Genomic DNA, 26471 nt, shown 5'->3' with positions numbered 1-26471 from the left:
GCTGCATGAACAGATTAATAGCGCGCCATAGCTTTGTCAGCAATTATTTAGGCTTTCAAATTCGTAATTTCTACTCATTGTAGTTGCATGGGAATACCATTTCAAGATAGAAAATAGTATATTCTTCAATTTTACATAAGTTTTGAGTAACTACAAGTGATAGAAAATGAATCAAAACTAAATTATGTAGGTAAACAAATAAAAACCAGTCTGTCAAAAATGTTCTGTTATTGTAAACGTCAAAAAATTTCCACTATAATTCGCTGTTGGGTACCCCACGAGCAAAAAATTTCCGATAAAATACCTCCGTTGCCATGGTGATCTGTCAAAATAACGTATTTTGATTGGTTCAAAATTACAGGTGTGGAATTTTCACTAGTAATACCACTAGAGGTCAAATTATTTCCGGAAATTTTTTTGAGATCATGAATATTTTGAAAATTTCCCGAGTCGCAGACGAGGGAAATTTTCTAAAAATATTCATGATCAAAAAAAAATTTCCGGATATTAATTTGACTTCGCGTGGTATTCGGTAAGAAAATTCCACACCAAATTTGCATTTGAAAATCCAAAGCTGCATGAACAGATTAATAGCGCGCCATAGCTTTGTCAGCAATTATTTAGGCTTTCAAATTCGTAATTTCTACTCATTGTAGTTGCATGGGAATACCATTTCAAGATAGAAAATAGTATATTCTTCAATTTTACATAAGTTTTGAGTAACTACAAGTGATAGAAAATGAATCAAAACTAAATTATGTAAACAAATAAAAACCAGTCTGTCAAAAATGTTCTGTTATTGTAAACGTAAAAAAATTTCCACTATAATTCGCTGTTGGGTACCCCACGAGCAAAAAATTTCCGATAAAATACCTCCGTTGCCATAGTGATCTGTCAAAATAACGTATTTTGATTGGTTCAAAATTACAGGTGTGGAATTTTCATTAAAATTTAAAAAACCTACAAAATGAGACTTTGCAAGTTAATAACTTACAGTAGTTTAGGAAATGTAATAATGAATTAACCGAATGTAATTTTCAAAAAATCAAAATACTTTACTTTTTTCAAGGCAAAAAAATTCATGTTGAAATAGTTTTAATTTTATTTCGTAATGGGAAAGTACATCATGTGACACCTAATTTAAAATCGTTTGAAATACTGATTACAAAAATGTATAATTAATACGTACATGCGCAAAATGTTGGTCAAATTCTTTTTAAACGCATTCATTTTTTTCTCAAATCCTGAGAAAACTAATACTATAATCTTTGAAACATTTAAACGCAGAATAAAATATTACATATTACCGAGGGCCGAAAGTACATTAGAATAAACAAAAAGTTTCTTTTGAATGATATATTTGAAATTGACACGCTGACTGACAGAACGTCTATAGCCGTCTAATTTCCATTGATGTAATGTGACACAACGTCTATAGACGTTGCGTTTCCCCTATTCTACTTTGCAAAATACATATAGTGTCACAACACTTGCTTATACATTAGACGCGCTGTCCGTCAACGTGTTAAAAATCATACTCAATTTTCTCTTTTTTTCACCCCTGTAACTTATTAAAATAAATAATATAAAAGTTTTCAGGGACTTTCGACCCTCGGTAATAACGTAATCTTGCATTTTGCTTTTAAATGAGGTGTCACATGATGTACTTTCTCATATAAAGTTTAAAATTTAATTTATTACCATAATTTTATATGTGGATGATTGCATCCCGCGACATAAATGACTATCTATCGTACTCGTGGAAAAATACTCACTTCTGTCAAACGTGATATAAAATAAAATTATATAATATATAAGACATACATTTCATGCATATAAGACATACCTTTTTCCATAAAACTAAGTAGAATTGGTTTACTGCGTCATCGTTGATTTGTATCTGACACACTGAAAAATCGCATGACTTGTTTTGAATGCTCTCAGAACTTAAATTTGATCCAAGATCAGTAGGTCTCATAGTATGATCTATCTGATAAGATGTACCTTGTACATATTTTATATCATCATTACTATTAATATTATCACCTAAATTACGCTAATTTAAAAAAATATCAGTTATATTGCGACATTTGAATTTTTTACTTTTAAGTTCTCGGTAGAAGCTTCTGGTTCCTATCGTTTATTTGACATTTTATAACTCGTCGTAAATCACACATATATTAATATATAAAAAAAGAAGAATAAACTCAAAATACTATTAATCACGCTAACAATTTACAAACTAAGATCTGTACGAATCAGTATTAGATATGTTACTTGCATCGATACCAAAATATAGTGGAGTCAATGAAGGTGGATATGAGTTATTACCTCAGATTTCGTTGAACCTCCATCGATTTTCATAAAAATTGATGAGTGGTTAAAGGATACCTCAAGGAACAAAGGTGACATAGTGCCAACTTGCGCTTTTTGCATTTTAGGGGTGAAATACACCCCTTTTTTAAAAATTATTTTTTAGATTTCTGAAAGTGCAGTCACTGTAAGTTTTCACTTCCTATTTTGTTGAACCTTCATCGATTTTCATGAAAATCGGTAAGTAGTTAGAGGATACCTCAAGCAATAAAAGATATATAGCATCAACTTGCGCTTTTTCATTTTAGGGGTGTAATACACCCCTACTTTTTAAATTGTAAAAAATGCAGATTTCCGCATTATGGCGCAAGTAATCTCGTTTAATTAAGAAAAATAAATATTTTTTTTATATTTATGTGCATGAATTACATTTTTTTTTAATTTTTCAACCCTTATAGCAACCAAAAATACGAAAATTCACAAGTCGAAAATCACGAAAACCTTATTCTTCTATATTTCTGAAAGTGTAGTCACTGAATGTTTTCACCCACGATTTCTTTGAACCTTCATCGATTTTCATGAAAATTGTTGATTAGTTAGAGGATACTTCAAAAAAAAAGTGATATGGCACCAAGTTGCGCTTTCTGCATTTTAGGGGTGAAATCCACCTTTTTTTTTTTAATGATAAAAATGCAGATTTCAGCATTCTGGATCAAGCAATCTCGTTTAATTAAGTAAAATAAATATTTTTTTACATTTATGTGCATGATTTATAATTTTTATTAATTTTTTAAACCTTATAGCAACCAAAAATCAGATAATTAGCAAATCGACAATCACGAAAAAAATTAATCTTTTATATTTCCAAAAAGGCAGTCACTGAAGGTTTTCACCCCTGATTTCGTTGAACCTCCATCAATTTTCATGAAAATTGGTAAGTAGTTAGAGGATACCTCAAGAAACAAAAATGATGTGGTACCAACTTGCGCTTTTGTCCTGGGGGTGGATGTTACCCCTTCTCATGGGTGAACACTATTTTATTAAAAATAACCCCATAATTAGATAGAGGAGTAAATTCTAAGCAAACTTTCTTTTATCAAGTTTATAAATTTTTTATTTAAATAATATTTCATAATTTAATAAAATTTTATTGGTACAGTAAAACCTGACAATAACGGCCACTAAAAATAGAAAACAATTGGCCGTTATAGAAATGTGGCGGCTAATGCTAGGTTTCCTTTTAAACAAATACATAAAATATAATTGAAAATTTATTTATTTTAGTAATTAAAGCAAATCTAATTAAATATAATTCTACAAACAAACGGAACATACTAAAACTAAATTCAATTTACTACAATATAAAACAATATCTATACGAAAAAACAAACGGAACATACTAAAACTAAATTCAATTTACTACAATATAAAACAATATCTATACGAAAAAACAACTACAAGAAAAACAGAATTTTTGTTTGTTTTACATTTTTTTAGATAAACGAAACATACTAAAACTAATTTAATATACGTAATACATAATATAAAACAACATACTATAGCTACTAAGACAAATACGCTTATCACTAAAGTATCGTCGTGCTTCCATGCTATATTCAACAAAACCAACTTGGTAGGGCCTTTAATTAGATATCGCAAATCACTTTGGCTGATTTTGTCTGCATATATATTTTGTTTGAGGAATCCCTTTTTTTTGTGGGACTGGATATAGGACATTTCTCAAGTATGAATTCACATTCATGGTATATCGTTGCTATACAGGGATAATAATCTGTGCAATGTTATGGTACAGGCTACGTTAAATATGAAGTAAATGTGGAAGATATACACTGGTTATTCATTTCAATTTAATTTGATTGTTTTTTAATCGTTTACAATATTTAAAATAATTAAAGACATAAAGTTAGTGATTTCAAAAATAAATTCAGTTCTCACTGGCAGGGTGGGAAATAATAAAGTGCCATACAATAGCATTTCATTACAATGCTCATTAGATGCATTACAGGCAGCTCCGTTTGAGAAAACTCATACTCTCAAACTTTGAGAAAACACTCATTCAGTTTCGACCAACCCTGTATTAGCTAAAATTAAACGTTTTGCTAGATTAATAATTTTTAACAATAATAGATTATATTAAAAATCACTTGAACATAAATTGATTTTCTGATGTCAAATCACTACAATTATACAGGTCGTGAATATTGCTATGAAATTTGAAAATAAAAACGTAATTATCTTTTAAACTACTTCGTATAACATCACAAAACCTGATATTTTAAGAAATAAAACATAGAGGAGAATCCAAAAATGTAAAAATATACAGGGTGTTCCATTAAACAGAAGATAATTTTGTTTCACCCTGTCAATATGGGTGGCCCTGTATATTTGGAAATGTATTTAAATTCTGATATTATCTATGCCCCAATCTCACCTAAATAAACTTTTTTCGTATCTCCTACAACAAACGACTAATTGGACTTCCCACAACCTGTATACATACAAAATCTCCGCTATAAATTTTTTTCAAAGAAAATGTTATTGGTTTTTTAAAAATAACTCCGTTAAATTTTGAAATATGAGATTTATCCAAAAACCATTACAAAGGTTCTATAACACTGTATTAAACATAATTTTCTAAATCCTTTATTTTTATTTAAATACAAGGTGAAAGGGCCCCGGTTACATGGTTCTCGCAGTAAAATTTAGGTTTTAAATGTTTCTACCTCGGTTATTTTTTGTCGTAAAAAAATATTAAAAAAAGAAATAGCTTAAATAAAGTTAAAACTAAAATTTTGTTCACTACCTTTTTTAAGTATATCGAGTATTTTTGGAGTTATTATCAAAAGAAAATGAAATTCACGAAAATTTTAAAAATTCTAATTTTTTTAATCGTATTTTTTTTTCAAAAATATGCATTCTAAACCGGTCAAAATTGTTGAAGTTATTAGTCATATTAAAATAAATAAAGTTTTAAATGGGTTACTATAAATTTTAATTTTTGTGGAAATGACGTATGTTTCATTTTTCATTCTTCCCTAAAAAATCTGAAAGGGTCCTCTTATTTCCATCATAACTTGCTTAATTTTGATGCTATCTACTTCTTATATAGCTTTTTGATAGTTACCTTTAAGTACTTTATTAAAATGTTTAATATCTATATTTAACAAAGTGCATCGTTTTCCTGTTATTTAAGCTTGAATACTAAGATTTGAGTACTCGCGGAAAAAAAATATACATTCAATTGCATATAACTCACTTTGTATATGTAATAAAGGATTTTTCGAATAAGGAGCTTATTTATTTTTATATTATCTTCGATTTTGGTAATAACAACTTTTTTGAAGAAACTTATGGTTTTTGAGTTATTTATGAAAAACTGCTTTAAAACATGGATTTTTTTCAGGAAAAATCAAAACTTTTGATCTTTAATAACTCAAAAACTATTGATTTATTGAAATAACTTTATATAACAAATTTTACTTATAATTTGTCCCTCTATCGATTAGTGGTATTATTTTTAATAAAATAATTGCCACCCCCGAGAAGGGGTGGCATCCCCCCCCCAGGGTAAAAGCGCAAGTTGGCACCATGTCACCTTTGTTTCTTGAGGTATCCTCTACATACTTACCAATTTTCATGAAAATCGATGGAGGTTCAACGAAATCGGAGGTGAAAACCTTCATTGACTCCACTAATACACTAATTACTAATAATTAATGAGGGTGTTCTTTTTTCGTTGTCAGCTATCGGCGTGTGAACATATTTATATATTCGGCGAATTAATATAGTTTTTGCTAGGCGCGCAATTTTCGAGAGATTTCCGGCGAATCTGTTATCTGCAAGTCTGCAAGCGATTTTATAATTATTATACGTGGAGATGCTTAAGTATGTGTTCACAGTATATAGGATTACATATTTTTTAAAAAAATGCTTATTGTGATCATTTTTAATTCTTAATTTATAAGGATTATAAATTACTCATTTCCAAATACACTGGCGTCACTGGCCCGTTTTAGCCAAGTCTCATACTAATAAAATACATTTATTATATGTAATTCATAATTCATATAATATTGTAATTTTAAAACATGCATAATTATCTATTTGAAAAAATAAATGAATGTTTTTGTAATCTTTATGTTATAATTAAAAAAAAAATAAATCACTTGGGTTGAGAGGGGGACCGATCGCCCCCATCGCCCCCCCTGGGATCCGCCACTGCACTAAGTATTACCTCATGGTCCTTCTTATTTTCTTCTTTATGTTTCTCATTCTTTAAGGACATTGGCGATTATCATGGCCCATTTTACTTTGTCTGCGCAGGGGTTCCGAAGAGTTTTTTACTGTTCTTCCACTTCTTTCCACTTTCTCTTGTATAACTAATCGCACCAACTCTTATTTTTCATTTCTTAGTATGTGACCAAAGTACCTCATTTTTCTTCCCTTCATAGTGTTGAGTATTTCTTATTCTTTTTCATCTTTCATAATATTTCTGTGTTTATTATGTATGGTGTCCATGATATTTGCCACATTCTTCGATAATACCACATCTCAAAGCTGGCAAGTCTTTTTTCAGTTGCGTCCGTAATTGCCAAGGCTTAAACTCAATATAAAAGAGCAAAGAATACATAGCATTTCAATACTATAAGTAGTTCTTATCTCTATTCCCAGTCATTTATTGCATATTACTGTTTTTATCTTATTGATAGCGCTTCTGGCTATCTTAATTGGTCGTTTTACTTCGAGCTACGGTCCCATTGTTCATTTAGTTCACATCCCAAATTGTTGTATCTGCGTAACTAAACTTTTTCCTTTAACATAGTTGTCTTCAATCTTGTTCTTACTGACAATCATGATTTTTGTATTTTTGTGTTCAGAGCCATTCCATATGTCTCGCAGTACTGCGAGGTGCGAGCAACCAAAATTTGCAGCCCTTTTCTGTTGATCGCAAGTAGTATTATATCGTCTACATGTCTGAGATTATTCACTAATCTTTTTTTTAATTGATATGCCTTCATTGATGTCTTCTAGTGCCTGTTTAAACATTTCTTCTGAGCACGTATTAAAATGTAGAGGTGATCGTACTCATCCTTGTCGTACTTACAGTCACGTATATCGTTTTTCTTGGCATAAAGTAATCTCTTTGAGACTGATATACGACATGAAGGTTTTCTGGATATACTTCTTAAATAAAATGTTTTCTCTTTTTCTTCTGCTCAAATCAGACAAGACTCGTTAGTATCTGGCACTTGGTTTTAAGGCCTTGTACCATACCTTGTTTTTTCCTTAAACTCTAATAAGTCCTGTGGCCTCAACGAGGACCAACAGCTTTCTTATTGGTAGTTCTTGGGAGCTCTTATAAGCCCTAAGGTGAACTCTAGGCTAGTGTGGGAATGTCGACAAGAACTTGACAGACTGGCGCAACATGAAAGTGTTATTCTGGTATGGGTTCCAGGTCATCGGGACATATACGACAACGAAAGAGCTGATGAACTTGCCAGAAGGTCATCAGCTACAAAATACCTGGATCCAGAGCCGGCCGTGGTAATGCCAAAAAGCACCGTCCGCTAACGTATAAAAGCCTGGATCCGAAGCCAACACAACTCACACTGGGAGGGCATACCCGGTCAAATACATGGCAAGACGTGTATCGAACGGACATGTGCTAGAAGCGCTGAATTATTGCTGAAAACAAGTAGAAGTCAGCTCAGAGTCATAACAGGTTTCCTCACTACGCATGCGCCAGTTAAGGGTCACCTGCATACAATAGGGATGTTTCATGGAGACTTGAGCTACAGACTCTGTAACAGAGGACCTGAAACAGTCAACCATATCTTGCATCAATACAGACCACAAAGCAAAAACGTAAATTGACCCTAGGTTGTAAGATTTATTATAATTGCATGTTTGTCCAAAAACTCCTAATCCAGTACCATGGGCAGTTTTAGAGCCATCAGTGAAACATATCATATAGTACGTAAATCGTTCAGCTGGACATAGGGAATACACATTGAGATAATTATGGCAACTACGTTAACCTGTGTTAGTTGAAGCGAGTTCTTGGTGCAATAGCAATAGAGATGTTAGAACGAACAGAATGAGTGAGTTTGGAAGCAAGGCTGTCCATAAATAAATCAAAAACAAAAATAATGATTAATAATTTTACTTTAATTTTTAAAATATTTTTTATAATTACAATACATTGCCATGTTTTGACGTTTATTTGTGTCAGCCGAAATGAATTGTCAATTTTGAGGTTAATGCCCCTAATGCTATCAACCATATTGTCATCGACAGAACGCAGTTGCCACAATTATCTCAATGTATATTCCCTATTTCCAGCTGAACGATTTACGTACTGTATAAATCCCCATTAATATTTGGCTGCCAAACTCACAAAAATATGGAAGAACACTGACATTACAAAAAACACAAAATTATGCCTTGTTTGAGCATTAATTTGATTTTTTGTGGCTCTCTCCGGTATTTTGGTTTAGTTTCGCTAGTCCGTATTCTCCACTAGGTATATCTTAAAATTTGTTTTGTTCATTATTCTTTCTACATAAGTCTTCCAAGTTGTTGGCTATTATGACTGTATCGTCGCCATACCTAATGTTATTAATTAAACTTCCATTCACTTTTATGCTCGTTTATCAAAGCTTCTTGTATGATCTCTTCAGAATAAGCATTAAACAATAACGGCAACAAATATAGTGAGATATTTGGGACATATAACTAGAAGAAGAGAAGGTATGGAACGAATGATATTTGACGGCAACGTAGAGAGCAAAAGATCTAGAGAGAGATCTCCAGTAAGATGGTCGGACCAAATAAAGGACATGACTGGTTACTCATTCTCCTAAGCAAATCAACACGCACAGTAGATAGTGAACAGAAATAGTCAAACAAAATACATGACGACGCTACATTCTTATGAAGGAGAAAATATAGAGGAAGAGGAGTATTTGGGAGCTCTCAATGAAGTTCAAAGTTGCCAGGATTAATCTTCTCATTGAAAATTAGTTCTGATGGTGCCCTAAAATATTTTATTTTTGTAGGAAAGCTGGAGTGTGGGTATCATACAACCGAGGAGTATACGATATCACTGATTATCTTAATAAAAATCCTGAACATACCCTGCAAATCTCAGCAGGTGGACCAGTGCATAGATTCTCAACAGCCAAAGAAAACTATGATGCAGATTCCCTTGAATTTTTAGAAAAATATCGTATAGGTAACAATCTAATATTACCAATTCAACCCAAATAAAAGTAAACAGTACGTCGACAATCAAATAAAACGCATTCTGAAAATACGTTTTAATTAATGTTAAGTACTAAACAATATTTTCAAGCATAGGTATTCAAATAAACTGCTCGTCAGAAGTTAGGGATACCTATAGAAAATTCTGCTGAATTTTTATAGTAGATTTTTTCGTAAACAGATTAACGGATTCCGCTAATTTTTTTTATTATTATTTTAGACTTTTCTTTAGTATTTACACAGTTATGCAAAGGTTTACTCAAACTTTTTTTTTGTACTTATACCGGATGGAAGAAAAGAAATGTTTTTCTTATGTTAAGTTTGAGACGCCCTGTAGGGAGGACGAGGTACAAATGGGAGTATATATTGAAATCGTATTGTAGTCTCATGTTTTGTGAACATTTTGTTTTTTGAATGTCGCTGATTGATATCTTTAGAAATAAAAAAATAGACGGTTTTGTAATTTAACATGTGTTTTAACCGAAACAAAAGTTTGAGACATCTTGTAGGGAGAAAAAGGCACAAAGGTGAGTATACCTTGATATTTTGTTGTAGTCTCATATTTTGTGAATATTTTATTTTTGTAATTTCTCTGATATCTTTAATAACAAAGAAACTAGACGATATTACTCTTTAATATGTGTTTTAACTGACGACATGCGTCACATCACACATGTGAAACTTAGAAAAACATATTAAAGAGTAATAGTTTCTTTGTTATTAAAGATATCAGAGAAATTAAAAAAAATAAAATATTAAAAAAATATGAGACTACAACATAATATCGGGGACACCTTTGTGCCTTTTTCTCCCTACAATGTGTCTCAAACTTTTGTTTCGGTTAAAACACATGTTAAATTACAAAACCGTCTATTTTTTTGTTTCTAAAGATATGAGGCACATTCCAAAAACAGCAAGTTCACAAAACATAAGACTACAATATTATTCTGATGTATACTCACATTTGTACCTCGTACTCCCTACAGGGTGTCTCAAACTTAACAGAAGAAAATCATATTATTTTCTTCCACCCGTTATAAGTACAAAAAATAAATTTGAGTAAACCTTTGCACAACTGTGTAAATACTAAAGAAAAAGCTAAAATAAAAATAAATAGCGGAATTCGTCTGTTCGCGAAAAAATCAACTACGAAATTCAGCATAATTTTCTGTATCTCTAACTTTTGACGAGCAGTTTATTATTTGTATGAAAGGTTTACAAGTTTAATCAAAAGTAGAGTGGCTTGAATTATAATAATTATGAAATTTGTGGTATTTTCGTTGTTGTTGAAAAGATTTTCCACTTTTCCAAAAACACTAGAAATTGTTTTCAAATTCACCATCCTGTATATTCTATAATTTTTAGATTCCAGAGTAATTTAGATCTGCCAAAGTAATATGAATAACTTCATGTAACAGTGCTTAAACATAGATGCAAGTACTTCACATAAATGTCATCAGTTCCAATTTTTATTATACATGCATATTAAATTTTTTTTTTTTTGATTTTGTTAAAAATGTGAGAAGGATAACAAAAAGAAGATTGGAGGAGGGCAAAGAACTCTTCCTAGGGTTTATAGATCTAAGTTGACACGGTAAACTCGCTATGAGCCAATGAGTAGAGGGGATTTGACAGTTTTCATCAGCGCTGTTAGTGGCAGTTTTGTGCATTGAATTTGAACAATTTTATCAGAAAAGTACAAGTTTCAAACCGCGAGAGAGCGCTACCGACGAAATTCACAGCCAATAAAAACAGAGGTAACCTCTAAATTTCACAAAACTTCTTCTTTTTCTCAGTGGCCTCTTGCATAAGCAGTCATCCAGTCGGACGAATTTATATATTAAATATTAAAATTATAATGAATAAAATAAAAAAACATAATTACTTTTACTATTAATTCTGTGTATTAGGAAGTAAATATGGAGTTGCTTCGAGAAGAAGTTACTGGAGAAAGCGTAAGGGCGCGTCCATAGTGCACGCTGGTTTCCGAAGTCAGCACCGAGTCCGTGTGCAAATAATCCTTCGTATTTAAACGGGCCTGTCCAAAGTCCACCTGCGCGCTGTTATTAGGATTATTCGCAAACGGACTCGGCTTTATGACTCGGAAACAAGCATGCACTATAGACGCTCCCTAAGGTCCGACAATGACGCAAATATTATATGAAAATTAGGTCATACTATACTGCCCATATAACACAAATTTCATAATATTATTTCATAATATATTACCTCCGATATCTATCCTAAGGCATCGATTTTAATGAAATTTTGTAAATATGCTCTAATTACCTCCTAATTCAAAGTCCACCCTATGCCGACATATGCTTATTATTTTTAGGGTTGAAAACTACCCCTTATTGACAAAATGCAATAAAACTAGTTCTAAACGCCAATCCAAGTACTTTTTAGGTTTTGATATAGTTCGATGAAGTTAAATAAATATCGTTTTATAATTTAAAATATTATTGTTGGTTGGTAGAATAATTTAACCTTTATAAACCACCCCTTTTAATAATAAAATGTACAAAAAAGTGATTTACTAATATTTTTAATTAATTTAATATCCAATTTAAATCAGTTTTGTCAGTAGATTGGATAAATATTATTTTTCATTTTTTCATCTTTCAACCCTTAAAAATAACACATATATTTTTAAAGTAAAAAAAAATAAAAAAATACATTTGAACTTATCTATGTTGTTTATTTCTCTTTGTTTACATGACGTTGATACTTTTTTGTCATTTACAATAAAAATATCTTTTTATAATTTTGCATCCCTTAAAATTACCCCTCAAGGTGGAAAATATATAAGTAGAGAAAAAAAGATCTTTGCAGAAACAAAATATCTAATAAAATTTATCCAAAAAATGTATAGAAAAATATGTAATTTTTTTTTAGACATTTAAAGAAAAACAGTCATGTCATTAAGATATTCTAATCTTCATAACTGCTGCCACTGTCATTCGTTTTTCCTCATCTTTGTCAAAGATTGGAGTACTGTTTTTTCAGTTAACACCTGCACATTTCCACAAGCGCACGACGCACTTTATCCTTTTTGGCAGTTTCAAAAAATTATTTCTGATAATTCCTGCGACGCAGGAGATTTATGCATTTTTGTGGACTGCAAATATCCATTAGCATATTCCATCCCTAATCAATTGGGTTGAGAGCTTTATCGCCTAGCCAAATATGAATTTTAGTCCAGAGAAATAAGGTTTTTGTCGGAACACTTGAGCAGCCAGGTTGCAAATGGATTTTGGATACTATATACCTAATACATTATAAATACAAAAATGCCCATCACAGTTCGGACAAGAAACTTAGCTATTACCAAATAATAATCAAAAATGGCAGTTTTTTAGTTTAAATCGCTACAGGTAAAATAGGGTAATTAAGTATCTTATTTATAATATTCTCCTTTTAGTGGATGACCCAAGGTTTAAAGTGGCACTTTTTGAATTTTGATCTGATCATTTTTTGCTTCGAAACTTGCAAAATAAGACTAAAATTTCAAAAATAAAAAATGTGCTATAACTTTTGCGAAAATGGCCTTAAGACTTTCATATTGCACGAAAAGTTGAGTCAAACATTCCGTATAATGCACAAAAAATTTTAAGACGATCCGTTAAATAATTTAAATTTTATTCAATTTGTTTATTGCAAAGAGCTTTTTTTTTCGCAATATTATTGTTAAAAAATAATAATGATATATCAATTCTGTGGAAACCACATGCAAGAAGAATAGTTATATTTTTAAAGTATTGAAAAAAATCATTCAAAAGTCGTTTTTATTACTCCGAAAACAGTTTAGTAAAATAGAGTCATTTTTCGCTTATAAACAATTTGAATAGCTTCGTTAATATTGACTATAGAGTAAATCTGCTTTAGGATTTCAAAAGTTGGTATTTTTACACAAATTTTTGAAAAAAACTTTTTGTCTAGGTTAATTAGGGTCAAAGTTAGCCACTTTTATTATTTAATTCACAGTGACTTCTATATACATCAAATTCTCCTGTAACAGTGTTAGTTACCATACTACTCCGAAACGGCTTGGTCGATTTTTATGAAATTTTAGAAGTATATCCTATAGGATGGAGAATAGGTTTTAGTCTATTTTTTATGCCCATAAGTTATAAGGGGGATTGCCCCCCTAATATTTTTTAATTTTTTAGACAAAATGATCTACCTTAATTTTATATCATGTTGAATTAAAAAATACATACAACCCTTAATTTTTCACTCTTCTATCACAACCCCTATTTGTTAATAGCCATCTATATATTTACATCTATAAAATTCTCCTGTCACAGTGTTAGTTTCCATACTCCTCCGAGACCGCTTGACCGATTTTTATGGAATTAAATATGTATATTCGGTAGGTCTTAGAATCGGTCGTAATCTATTTTTCATATCCCTGAGTAATAAGCGGAGTTCCCCCTAACATTTTGTAATGTTAGGTGGGGATGTGTGTACATACCGTACTCTATAATAAGACTACGAGTACATACAAATTAAAAAAAATTATGATCAAAATTCATCAACAAGATCCGGCGATATTAGCAGCATATCTTTAAAGAATCAGTTTCATTTTTTGAGTGCACGGATTTTAATAATTCCCCTCCACCGACCACGAATCCATTCCGTTAGGACGTCATTTTTAAAACTTTATTAACCACTCTGTTGGGGTTCAAAGTTTACTCAAACTTTTACACATAAAATATATACCTTCAGCTTCAAAATGGTTCGAGTTAGGTTGTTCTATTGTTATAAACAAAGTAGCCGTCAATTAAATAAAAAAAAAGTGGCTAACTTTGACCGTAATTAACCTATATATAATTTTATATAATATATAATTATATATAATTATATATACGGTTTTCTTTGAAAATTCGTTTAAAAATACCAGTTGTTCAAATCCCATTGTAGTTTTAGCCTACAGTCAATATTAACAATTCTAACTCTATTTAACTCTATTTTAGTTAAATGTTTGCGGAGTGATAAAAATGAGTGATGAAAATATGACTATTCTCCTTTCATGTTGTTTCCACATAATTATATCATTATTATTTTCTGAACAATAACATTGCGAAAAAAAAGCTCTTTGGGATAAACAAATTGAATAACATTTAAATTAATTGACGAATCGTCTTAAACATTTTTGTGCATTGTGTGGACTGTTTGACTCAACTTTTTATGCAATATAAAAGTCTTAAATTCATTTCGCAAAAGTTATAGCAAATTTTTTATGTTCGAAATTTTAGTTTTATTTTGCAATATCCGAAGCAACAAATGATCAGGCCAAAATTCAAAAAGCGCTATTTTAAATCTAGGCTCATCTACTACAAGAAAAATATCATAAATAAGATATTTAATTACCCTATTTTTACCTGTAACGATTTAAAAGAAAAAACTGCCATTTTTGACCCTTATTTGTTAATAACTAAATTTCTCGTCCAAACTGTGACGGGCAATTTTGTATTTAAAATGTATTAGGTATATAGTACCCAAAAAACTCATTTGCAACCTGGCTGCTCAAGCCAAAAAAGACCTGGCTGCTCAAGTGTCCCGAACATGGTATGTATTTTTGTCTTATTTTCCTGGCGTATTTGGTCATAAACTCTCTTAATATGCTCGTCCAAAGCATCAACTATTCGCGGTGTGCAAGTACTTGGAAGGGGAAACGAGAAACGACCCTGCGCGAGTCGCGGAGAAATATTGCAACTATCTTAAATAATTCATATTGTCAAATTGACGTATATTTCATACCTTCTGTCAATGAAGCAGAAAAATTATATATTGCTCCACAATATTGATATGATATGCAATTATTATATAAAGGTAAATTTAATTAATTTTATTTAGCTTGCATACTGCATTTTAATAACTAATTTTATTTACTACATACAATTGTTGACGTTTTCATAACATAACCTGAATCTTATTTTTTCTTCTTATTATTTTTTGGACTATGGCCTTGACAATTATCCAGTAACTAGGACTAATAAGTTTGTTCGTAGAACGATCAGCAACCGTTGCCAACCATCAGACGCATGCGCGTTCGTAGTCTACGAACGCTAACTGTTAACTGCGCAACGCTAACTGTTCACTGCGCATGCTTCTGATGGTTGGCAACGGTTGCTGATCGATTGGATCGTACTACGAACAAACCTATTATAATTGGCCAATATAATTAAAAGTGCGAATTTTAGTATAGAGCGTAGAAATAGGGGTCGCTTTGCCGAACTTGCACGGTCCCAATAGGTACGAGTGAGGCCATTTTTAAAGCAGTGCTTTTCACCAGCAGCGGTAAAAAGTGAGTCGTCGATATGAAATACATACCGACTACTCACAGTACAGTATAGTAGGTATCTTCAAAATGACCTCCGTTTATTTCAAAAATACTGTATCAATTCAAAAACCATTTTAAAAGAAAATTGAAGGTATATAAAACCATATTGATCACATCAATTCAAATTCTTTAGTTTTTAAAAGATAGAGAGTCAAGGAGCACAAGAAAGTAATACTCGCGCTATCAACTTAAAGTAGTGGTATCTTAGACACTTTTTATGCTACAGTAACGAAAAAATTAAAATTTTTGTCAAAAAATCCATACATTTTTGTACTGAATAATTATTTTTTTCGTACATATAATATCATAAAAACATCTATGTTTGGCATTCGCTGATGATGTAGTAATTCTATCCAGAAGCAAGAACGAATTAAAAGAGGTAGTAGACCGACTAGAAAAGGCAGCTCGAGAAAAAAGACTCTATGAAATAAACATTAAGCACTTGAAATGGACCGACAAAGAATTTGAACAGAGGCAATATTTAATGATAACAACGGATAAAGAAAAAATGTATAAATTTGAAAAGGTAGAGAGATTTGAATATTTAGGGACTTTATTTTCGAGTAGACCAAGCATCTTGGAAGAAATACACAAAATACTAATGTCAGGGAACAGGGAATCGTTGCATGTATGCACTCAACAGAAGCAAAAATATATCCAAAGCAGCTAAATTAAGAACGTTACTGTGATAAGACCAATAGTTACGTATGCCTGGACTATGACAAAAACCGAGCAATGAATGTTACAGGTATGGAAAAGAAAAATACTTAGAAGAATATGTGGGGGAAAATTATCAACAATCAGTGGACACGAAGAACAATCAAAGAGTTAGAAGAATTGTATAAGGAGCCCAATATAATTGCAGTTGTAAGAGCACAAAGACTTAGATGGTTAGAACATGTCCAAAGAATAGCTCAAGTTAGAATGCCCAAACTCATGTTAAGCGCTACAATAGGTGGTAAAAATCGAAAAGGAAGACCTAGAACATTAAAGTAAAAGGTACTGTAAAAGGAAAATGTATTTAAATGTTGGTGGATGGGCGGTTAAATATACTGCTCTGTTTTTTTTTATTGAGTGATCAAATTTTTGTGCATCATATATCGCTGAGTTTGAAGGCAATCGACATTTAATAGTGCTTATTTTAAAGCGCTTTTTAAGCACTACAACAACCAGTCCAATGATTTGAGCTTGAGCATGGAATGTTGTTCTGAAGCTATTTTCTTGTGGCATTTTTATAATCAAGTATATTCAAATGGGAAATAAGCCACAATTTTACCTAAAAATGATTTTATTAACGTTTCGACGCCCAAGTCGGGTGTCGTTGTCAAAATATTAATATTATTAATATTATTATATCAGTATTATTTTGTATTTTGACAACGACACCCGACTTGGGCGTCGAAACGTTAATAAAATCATTTTTAGGTAAAATTGTGGCTTATTTCCCATTTGAATATACTTGATTGAGCATCGAAATAACATTAAAATAAAAGATGTTGTAAAAGGAAAATGATGTATTTAAATTCTGGTGGATGCGCGATAAACATATCTACTGGTCTTTGTTTTTTTAATTGGGTGATCAAATTTTTGTGCACTGTATCTCGCTTAGTCTGAACGCAATCGTCATTTAATAGTGCTCATTTTAACGAGCACTACAAAAATCAGTCCAACGAATTGAGCATAGAAATAACAATAAAGTAAAAGGTATTGTAGAAGGAAAATGATGTATTTAAATTCTGGTGGATGCGCGGTTAAATATACCTACTGCTATTTTTTTAATTGGGTGATCAAATTCTTTGCACCGTATCTCGCTTAGTTAGAATGCAATCTACATTTAATAGTGCTCATTTTAAAGGTATTTGCAAGCATTACAAAAAATATTGTCAGCATTATACCAGTAAAATCGATCATTTTTCTGTTATTTCAAGAATGCATCGATTCGAACATACACAAAACAAAAAGTCTTCTTTCACCTACCCTTTCTTGGTTTGTTTTGCAACTAAGACATTTCTGAAGAAACGAATCTCTTTCTATTTTTATATGCTGTCAAATAGGCTTTGTAGTAGACTTTTTTCGTCAGATGCATAGTTTTTAAGTTATTTGCAAAACACCGTCCGAAAATTGTCATTTGTAAATGAAAATGGTTTTTCAATCAAGAATAAGTCAAAAAGTATTAAGTTAAAAAATATACAGTGCTAGTCAAAAGTCCGTACCCCCTTCCCCAGTATCCTTTGAACGGTTATACCTATAATAGTGAAATTTGGAGGGAGGAAATAAACGGACGTAAGCTTGTTAACTAGTCATGACAGGTGATGTAATAGTGACAGATGACTTTACAGCGCCACTGTGACAGATAATTTTAAATGGGACCTTATGGCAAGTGATACCTCGTTTGAATGATATTGACAACACCTATTCAGCTATACTAATTTTGTTTGAGTTTAAGCTAATTTTGATGAATAAAATGAAATAAATATAAAATTGTAGTTTCGCATTTAATTAATAAATATTCAAAATTCCGCCAATTATAACTTGTCAAAAAGGTTGAAGTTGACGTAAAAACTACTAGAGAATTGAAAAACGTCAACTTTTTTGACAAAAAACCATAGGCTGACCTTTGATTTTTATTAATTAAATGCAAAACTACAATATTATATTTATTTTATATATTCACCAAAAATCAAAATCAACTTAAACCCAAAAAATTAGCATGCCTGAATAGGTATTTTGAATACCTTTCAAACGGGGTATCACTTGCTAGGTCCTATTTAAAATTATTGATCACAGTGGCTCTGTAACGTCATCTGTCACTATTACGTCACCTGTCATGACTAGTTAAGAAGATTACGTCTGTTTATTTCCTCCCTCCAAATTTCACTATTATAGGTATAACCGATCAAAAGATAAGAGGGGGGTACGGACTTTTGACTAGCACTGTATAGAACATTTTTGCTTACAATAGGGAACTTGCACAAACTTTTAAATTCGAAAAAAATGCTATAAATCACGACAGAACATAATTTAAAACATATATCAAAGAAAAAAAGTTTTTTTTGTCTTTCGTTTGGCCCCTAAAGACGATTAAAAATTCAAATTATAGCAGCCAGCCCAAAACGTGCTCTCATTGATCGTGACGTCATATCATTGTAGTATTGGATTGTCCTCTGTGATCGTCATTAATTCATTAGGTTTGGCATTCGTTTTGACACTCAGTTTTATAAATCTGTTAGTTGCTATTTCTGGTTAATATTTGAGTGTTTTTGTTAAGACAACTTTTAATTAATAGTTGAGTGTTTTATTACTTAAGACAATTTTTTAAAATGACCGAAGAGGGTTTTTCTAAAGGCCATGGCCAGTCTGATAACTTACTTATAGTAAATGCATATGTGTATGGTGGCCACATATTTTCAAAAGGGTAAAGGGTTAAAATTTTTTCGTTGGAGAAGTTCGCGGAGTTAAAGCAGATAAGTACATAATTACTTTACTTAATCCTAAGCCTTTCTACCTCTAGATATAAGGCTGCTAGGGGAGTTCGAGATTGGCAGGCGAAGCAAGAAGTTGTGCGGCCGGTGTATTGGCGATAAGGTAATTTCGGAATCGAAACCTATCAAAATAAAAACACCGGTTTTTAAAAGACCTATCGTTATCGATAATGGTTAAAGTTAAAAAGTGTTCAAAAATGAATAACCATTTTCAATTTAGTTGCAACACGAAACTACAGCCGCATCATTATTCCAGTTCAATCAGAGAGTGCAGCAAGCGCCTCTACTGGTTTCGAAACTTATAAGTCTCTCATCAGGAGCCACATATGCTGCTCTCTCTGACCCAACTAGGACAAACCTCGGCGTGCAGTCACGGATTGCAACGAACGAAATGGCAGGGATGCCCTAGCGGCAACTGTTAGCAAAAAACTAAGTTTCCAATCTAATAGCACATAAAACAACATCCAAAAATGTTATTCTACATCCTACCAGACTGAAAACAATGGGAACCTTCTCTGGTAACACCTCCGAGGCTTCTACAATTTGCAAGCCATAACGGATGCTGAGACTAAGGAAGATGAAGGAATTTTACAATTTATAATTCACGTCCCATCTTTTTTTTAAGTGTTCTTGTGCGAAATAAAAATAAACTTTAAAGTGTATATAATAATATTTATATTAGTGCTGAGGATAACATTTAACATTTAATTTAAAAAGTACATAATATGTATATTATATACCTTTTTTTATCGGCTGGTTTTAATAGTTGTAGTTTTACAAAATGGCACTAAGCAAAACTTATAGTGTTTTCTTTTATTTTCCATAGTAAACCTTCTCTCATTTCCTTCAAAAACTGTATCAAATTACAATCTCTACAAATTGGTATATGTGTATTATTACAATGACAGACGATAAATGTCATTTAATTATAAATATAAACATAAACCAAAATATAATGATGTGACGTCACGGGTCGTTTGAAATGGTTTATACACACAGATTTTAAAGTTATTATGAGTTTTTAAAGCGTGAACTTTTGGAAATCTCATTTTTAAACAAAAATTTAACATGAACATGTAATAAAAAATGTGCAAGTTCCCTATTACGTCCTCTAACGACTTCCGTGGTTATTTTAACCAAATAAATTTTTACCTCCGAGAAGGGGTGAGAACCACCCACAAGATAATATCATATTTTGTCATGTGGTAGACTTTGTTTCCTGAGCTATTCCCTACTTACAGTAAGGTAAAGAAAATTAATAGGTAATTAGTATTAGGTATTTATATATATACACCGTTACTAAGCGTCAACGCCCTTCGGTAGGAATCTATGCAGGAGTATCACCAAGCCGCAAGCCCTTATCCCTTGCCTTGCCGCTCCTCCATAGGCCGATCAGACGCTAGTTATTCCAGACCAAGTCGTAGATTCTATTGAATTTTATACTACCGACGTTGGTCTTTTATTAATTTCATGTCCTGGCTAAGGCTCGAACCGTCGATCGCAAATCCACTAAACTTGTCGATCGACTGTGCCTCTTCCAACTGGACCGTCGTGACTGACTATTAGGTATTTATAAAAGGATGTAATTTTAAAATCCACGAGGAAAAAATTTTGTAATTTTACTCCGTGTTGTTAGCCCGCCATAGAATACATAAAATAAGATGTTTTAGTTTTTATTTAAAGGAATAATTCAGTTTAACGTTATTTCCCAGAAATATGCTTTGCTAGCGGTGACAATAAGAAAACTTAGAATTTTGAATGATAGAAGGTCTAATAGTCTAAGAGCTGGGAGCGGATTTTGTGCGTGATAAGTAATATGGAAAAACTATACGGGGATATGTTGAATTAGTTGTGTACATGACTTTCATTAACGGCCGGAAACCAGAGTTGGGGCCGAGGGTAGTTATAAGGGGTCAAAGTCGCGGATTTTATTATTTTTTTTATGACGCTCATGATCGAGAGGGTGCACCAAAATTTGGGAATAAGTAGGTCATGACGTACCTAAGTAAAATCTCTAGGGGCTCAACGCTGCGTGGCCGACAAAGGGGTGGGGGTAGAAGTGAATATAAAAAATATAAGGGGTTTTTTGCGACGTTCGTGATTGAGATAGTGCACCAAAATTTGGGTATAAGTAGACCATGACATAAATAATTAAAATCCCCAGAGCCGGAAACCAGAGTCGGGAAGGAAGGTAGTTATAAAGGGCCAAAGTTCCGTTTTCTATTATTTTTTTTTGTGACGCTCATGATCGAGATTTTTTCTGCCGTTCGTGATCGAGATAGTGCACCAAAATTTGGAAATAAGTAGATCATGACATTACTAAGTAAAATCTCCAGGGGCGGAACACTGCGTGGGGGACAAATGTTGTGCCGGGTCACAAAAAAAATAATACACACTGCGACTTTGACCCCTTAAAACTACCCTCATCCCCAACTCTGGTTTCCGGCTCTGGGGCTTTTACTTAGCTAAGTCATGGTCTACTTATTCCCAAATTTTGGTGCACTATCTCAATCTAGCACGTCGCAAAAAACCCCTTATATTTTTTATATTCACACCTACCCCCACCCCTTTATCGGCCACGCAGCGTTCCATCCCTGGAGATTGTACTTAGTTACCTCATGACCTACTTATTCCCAAATTTTGGTGCATTGTCTCGATCATGAGCGTCACAAAAAAAATAATAAAAACGGCGAATTTGACCCCTTATAATTACCCTCATGCCCAACTCTGGTTTCCGGCTCTGAGCATTTTACTTAGCTATGTCATGGTCTACTTATTCCCAAATTTTGGTGTACTCCCTCAATCACGAACGTCGCAAAAAAACCCCTTATATTTTTTCTATTCACCCCTGCCCCACCCCTTTGTCGGCCACGCAGCGTGCCACCCCTGGAGATTTTACTTAGTTACGTCATGACCTACTTATTCCCAAATTTTGGTGCACTCGATCATGAGCGTCACAAAAAAAAATAATAAAAACGGCGATTTTGACCCCTTATAACTACCCTCATCCCCAACTCTGGTTTCCGGCTCTGGAGATTTTACTTAGTAATGTCATTATCTGCTTATTCCCAAATTTTGGTCCACTATCTCAATCAGGAACGTCGCAAAAAACCCTTTATATTTTTTATATTCACCCCTACCCCCACCCCTTTGTCGGCCACGCAGCGTTCCGCCCCTAGAGGTTTTACTTAGTTACGTCATGACCTACTTATTCCCAAATTTGGGTGCACTATCTCGATCATGAGCGTCATAAAAAAAAATAATAAAATCCGCGACTTTGACCCCTTATAACTACCCTCGGCCCCAACTCTGGTTTCCGGCCGTTGGTGAAAGTCATGTACACAACTAATTCAACATATATCCAACATATCACGCACAAAATCCGCTTCTATCTCTCCGACTATAATAGAAGTATTTAGTGGTACGTATGTATATTCTAAATAGAAAAACGTACAATTTGAATATTTTAAATTACATTTATAATATGTTTTATCTACGACTGATACATAATATATGTATTATACTTGTGGTGTTTGCAATATAATGCCATATAATAATCCCTTAGGGATTAATAATGCGGGATTAATAGCTATTAATCCCTCGGAATGTTACTCCCTCGCCGCTAACGCGGTTCGGTTCGTAAATATTCCTCGGGAATAATAGCCATCATTATTGACTCGTGGTATAATCTACTATAATATTATTTCTATTCGTTTATTAAAGCATTTCCTTTGATATCATGTGGGTTCTTTTTTAAGCTCATTATTAAAAATCATATAAGCAATAATATAAAATAGCACTCTTTTTACTTTTACTTTTTACCCATTTTAACCCATGATTTAAATTATTCTACTACTCTAACTCTATCTTCTAATGATCTACTTAAACAGGCTAAAGTGCTTTTTCTTTGTATTTCAGCAGGTTGATTGTCACTAGCAATTGGTACTTTTCATGACTTAAGTATTTATATATGAACTAATATTTCGTTGCAGTCGGGTCTCGGCGTTTTTTATAATTTTTTAAATTAAGGACAGAAATAATATCTAATTATTGTGTTCCATAAGTGAGTTCCATCCTGTATAGGCAGTAGAGTATTTTAACATTTTTATTGAAAATTATACAGTTTAAAATGGGTAAGCAAATTTTGTTATGAATTTCATCATTATAAAATTTATCTGTACAGGGTGTTTGGTAAAGAATGGGCCATAGCTTAACCTCAGGCTCCTGAGGGTAAAATAGGCCGATTTAAGCTAACTTACCTTAGTACAAAGTTTATAATAACCGAGATACAGTTAAACTTATTTTTTATTTATTATTTAATATTTCCTGACAGGTATGAGATAACAACACGAAATTTGGTATGTGGGGGTTTTTTAGGTCGAGAAAACTAAATTCCCCACCAAAAATTATGTATTGCCCAGAGGGCGCCACATACGCCTTTCAGCACTCATTTATTACGTTCAATTTTTTTATCACTCACTTTGTATAATTTTGACATTAAAATTTTTATTCTCCTATTAGTTTTACTTAAAAAAGGTATACTTCTTCCATCTCCCTAAACTCAACCGTTTTCGAGATAAACGCATTTTAAATCTGCGATACACCATCATTTTTAGCATAATATCATTGTAGTTTTGTAGTTACACCAGAAAAATAACTTAAAACCATAATAATTGTGCCAATTCTCAAATTTATGTCATTGCATCGCAAATTCCATTTGAAGAAATTTGCGATACATTTTTGGATAATTTTATGGTTTTAAGTTATTTTTCTGGTGTAACTACAAATATTATGCTAAAAATTATGTTGCACCGCAGATTTAAAATGCGTTTATCTCGAAAACAGTTGAGTTTAGGGAGATGAAAGAAGTATACCTTTTTTAAGTAAAGCTAATAGGGGAATAAAAATTTTAATGTCAAAATTATACGGAGTGACGGATAAAAAAAATTGAACGTATTAAATGAGTGCTGAAAGACGTATGTTTTGTGCTGAAAGGCTCCCACATAAAAAAAGTTTAACTTTGACACCCTGTATCTCGGTTATTATAAACTTTGTACTAAAGTAAGTTAGCTTAAATCGGCCTATTTTAACCTCAGGAATCTGAGGTTAAGCTATGGCCCATTCTTTACCAAGCACCCTATACCTATGTATTTTTACTATTTAATAAACAACCAAATATAATGTGTTTTAAGTCCCCCAGTTCACCACATAAACACGAGGAATCATCAATTAAACCAATTTTACATTATTTATAGCTTGGTGACATATTGCATGATTTGTTCTTATTCTGTTTATAGTAACAATAAAGTTCCTGTTATTTTGATTGTGGAACCATCTTAGCCTTGGGATTTAGATGACATGATTTATGGTAGAGGAGCCCAAAGGGGGATTTTTGCAGTTATTCGAGCGCGTCAGATTATCACATTGGGAGAAACCTTGTACCCTGTAAATGTGCCTCTATCATATATTGGCTCTTAATACAGGTGAGTTCGTTAAGGGGGTCCGAAAAAAATCTATCCTTAGAAAAACTCGAAATCGACAGATTAAGATAAGGTAAGTTAAGTAAGGGGGGCGTAAGGAAATGGGTGAGTCACAAAGTTTCACAAAAAAGCGAATATTTCACGAAATAAACGTCAGATCAAAAAACTAAAAAATTCGTGTGCAATATTTTTCAAAAATCTATCGAAAATAATACTATACACGACTCCCTTGGAGATGGAGGGGGGGGGGGAATTTAAAATTTTAAATACGAACCCCGCGGTATTTCGCGAACAAAACATCAGATCGAAAAACTGAAAAATACTAATAGACCAGGGCGGATTTGTTTTGAGGTGGATGTGAGAGAAGGCATTCGGATTTTTGCAGATAAAGTTAGGTGACAACGTCAATAATTATAATTGACTTATGCTCCTTCTCAAATTTGCCCGGAACATTAAACGAAAAAATTTAAATATTTAAAAATTTCGAAAAATATCGATTTTTGTCTAATTTCATTGCTTATAACTTTAAAACGATTCATTTTGGAACAAAGTCGTACGGAAAGAAAATAAAGATAATTAAATTTCGTATAGTATACGACTGGTTTAAAATGTCTTAAATTATTTTATTCAATATTTTTCAACTACTTTGGTTGCACTTAGAACCTTCATAATTCGCTTAAAAAATTCTAACAACATACTTAAACCGTCCACCAAATTTCATTAAAATCGATCTGATAGATTTTGCGTAATATATTTGCAATCTAAATTTTTTTCAAAAAGTTAAAATGTTTTAAAAACTTTCTGAACAAAAAGTAGACCATTTAGAAGTTTGATAATTCTTTTACATATAAAGAGGTTCTCTACCTATCTAATACACTTTACAGAATTAAAATCAGAGTATTTAAGCGTCTTCAGCAGTGTTTTAAAGTTATAAACAATGTTTTGGCTTATAAACAAATAGTCAGGACATTTGAGTTGGAATAAATTCATTTTCTTGAAAATGGGCGACTCTGGAGGTAAATCCCGAAACAGATAGATTTTTATTTTTAAATTATAATTTTTTGGCATAATATCATACTAGTGACGTCATCCATCTGGGTGTGATGACGTAATCTAAATATTGTAATTAATTTAATTCAAAAAAAATTTATTCAAACTTTGTACAAATAAGTATGTTAATGTTTATATTAGTGAAAAAAAAATTGAATAGCCTTTCGATTGATTCACCTATTCTCATTTAAAAAAATCATCGATTACGTCATCACGCCCAGATGGATGACGTTACTAGTATGATATATATACCAAAAAATTAGAATTAGAATTAGAATAAAAATCGACCTGTTTCGGTATTTCCCTCCAGAGACGCCTATTCTCGAGAAAATGAATTTATGCCAACTCAAACGTCCTCACTGTATTTGTTTATAAGCCAAAACATTGTTTATAATCTTAAAACAGTGCTGAGGCCGCTTAATTAATCCGATTTTAATTCTGTAAAGTATATTAGATAGGTAGAGAACCTCTTTATATGTAAAAAAATTAGGAAACTTCTAAATGGTCTACTTT

At 32.2% G+C, this 26471-nt stretch overlaps 1 protein-coding gene across 3 annotated transcripts in view; it reads left to right on the top strand.

Annotated features, from left to right (window-relative positions):
• Positions 1–26471, top strand: part of LOC114332354 (sulfite oxidase-like) — a 161595-nt gene that overhangs the window by 5633 nt on the left and 129491 nt on the right. For all 3 annotated transcript variants that reach the window (XR_007697944.1, XM_050650231.1, XM_050650233.1), the window contains exon 4: positions 9393–9568. Coding sequence is in view for 2 of the 3 variants with exons in the window: in XM_050650231.1 (XP_050506188.1) it covers positions 9393–9568 (176 nt within the window). In the remaining variant the exon portion in view is untranslated. The remainder of the gene's footprint in view (positions 1–9392; positions 9569–26471) is intronic.

Source organism: Diabrotica virgifera, chromosome 5 (assembly GCF_917563875.1).
Source record: "Diabrotica virgifera virgifera chromosome 5, PGI_DIABVI_V3a".
NCBI classification, from domain to species: Eukaryota; Metazoa; Arthropoda; class Insecta; order Coleoptera; family Chrysomelidae; genus Diabrotica; species Diabrotica virgifera.
The sequence above is the reverse complement of the archived record's forward strand: the minus strand, read 5'-3'. Positions and strand labels throughout refer to the sequence as shown.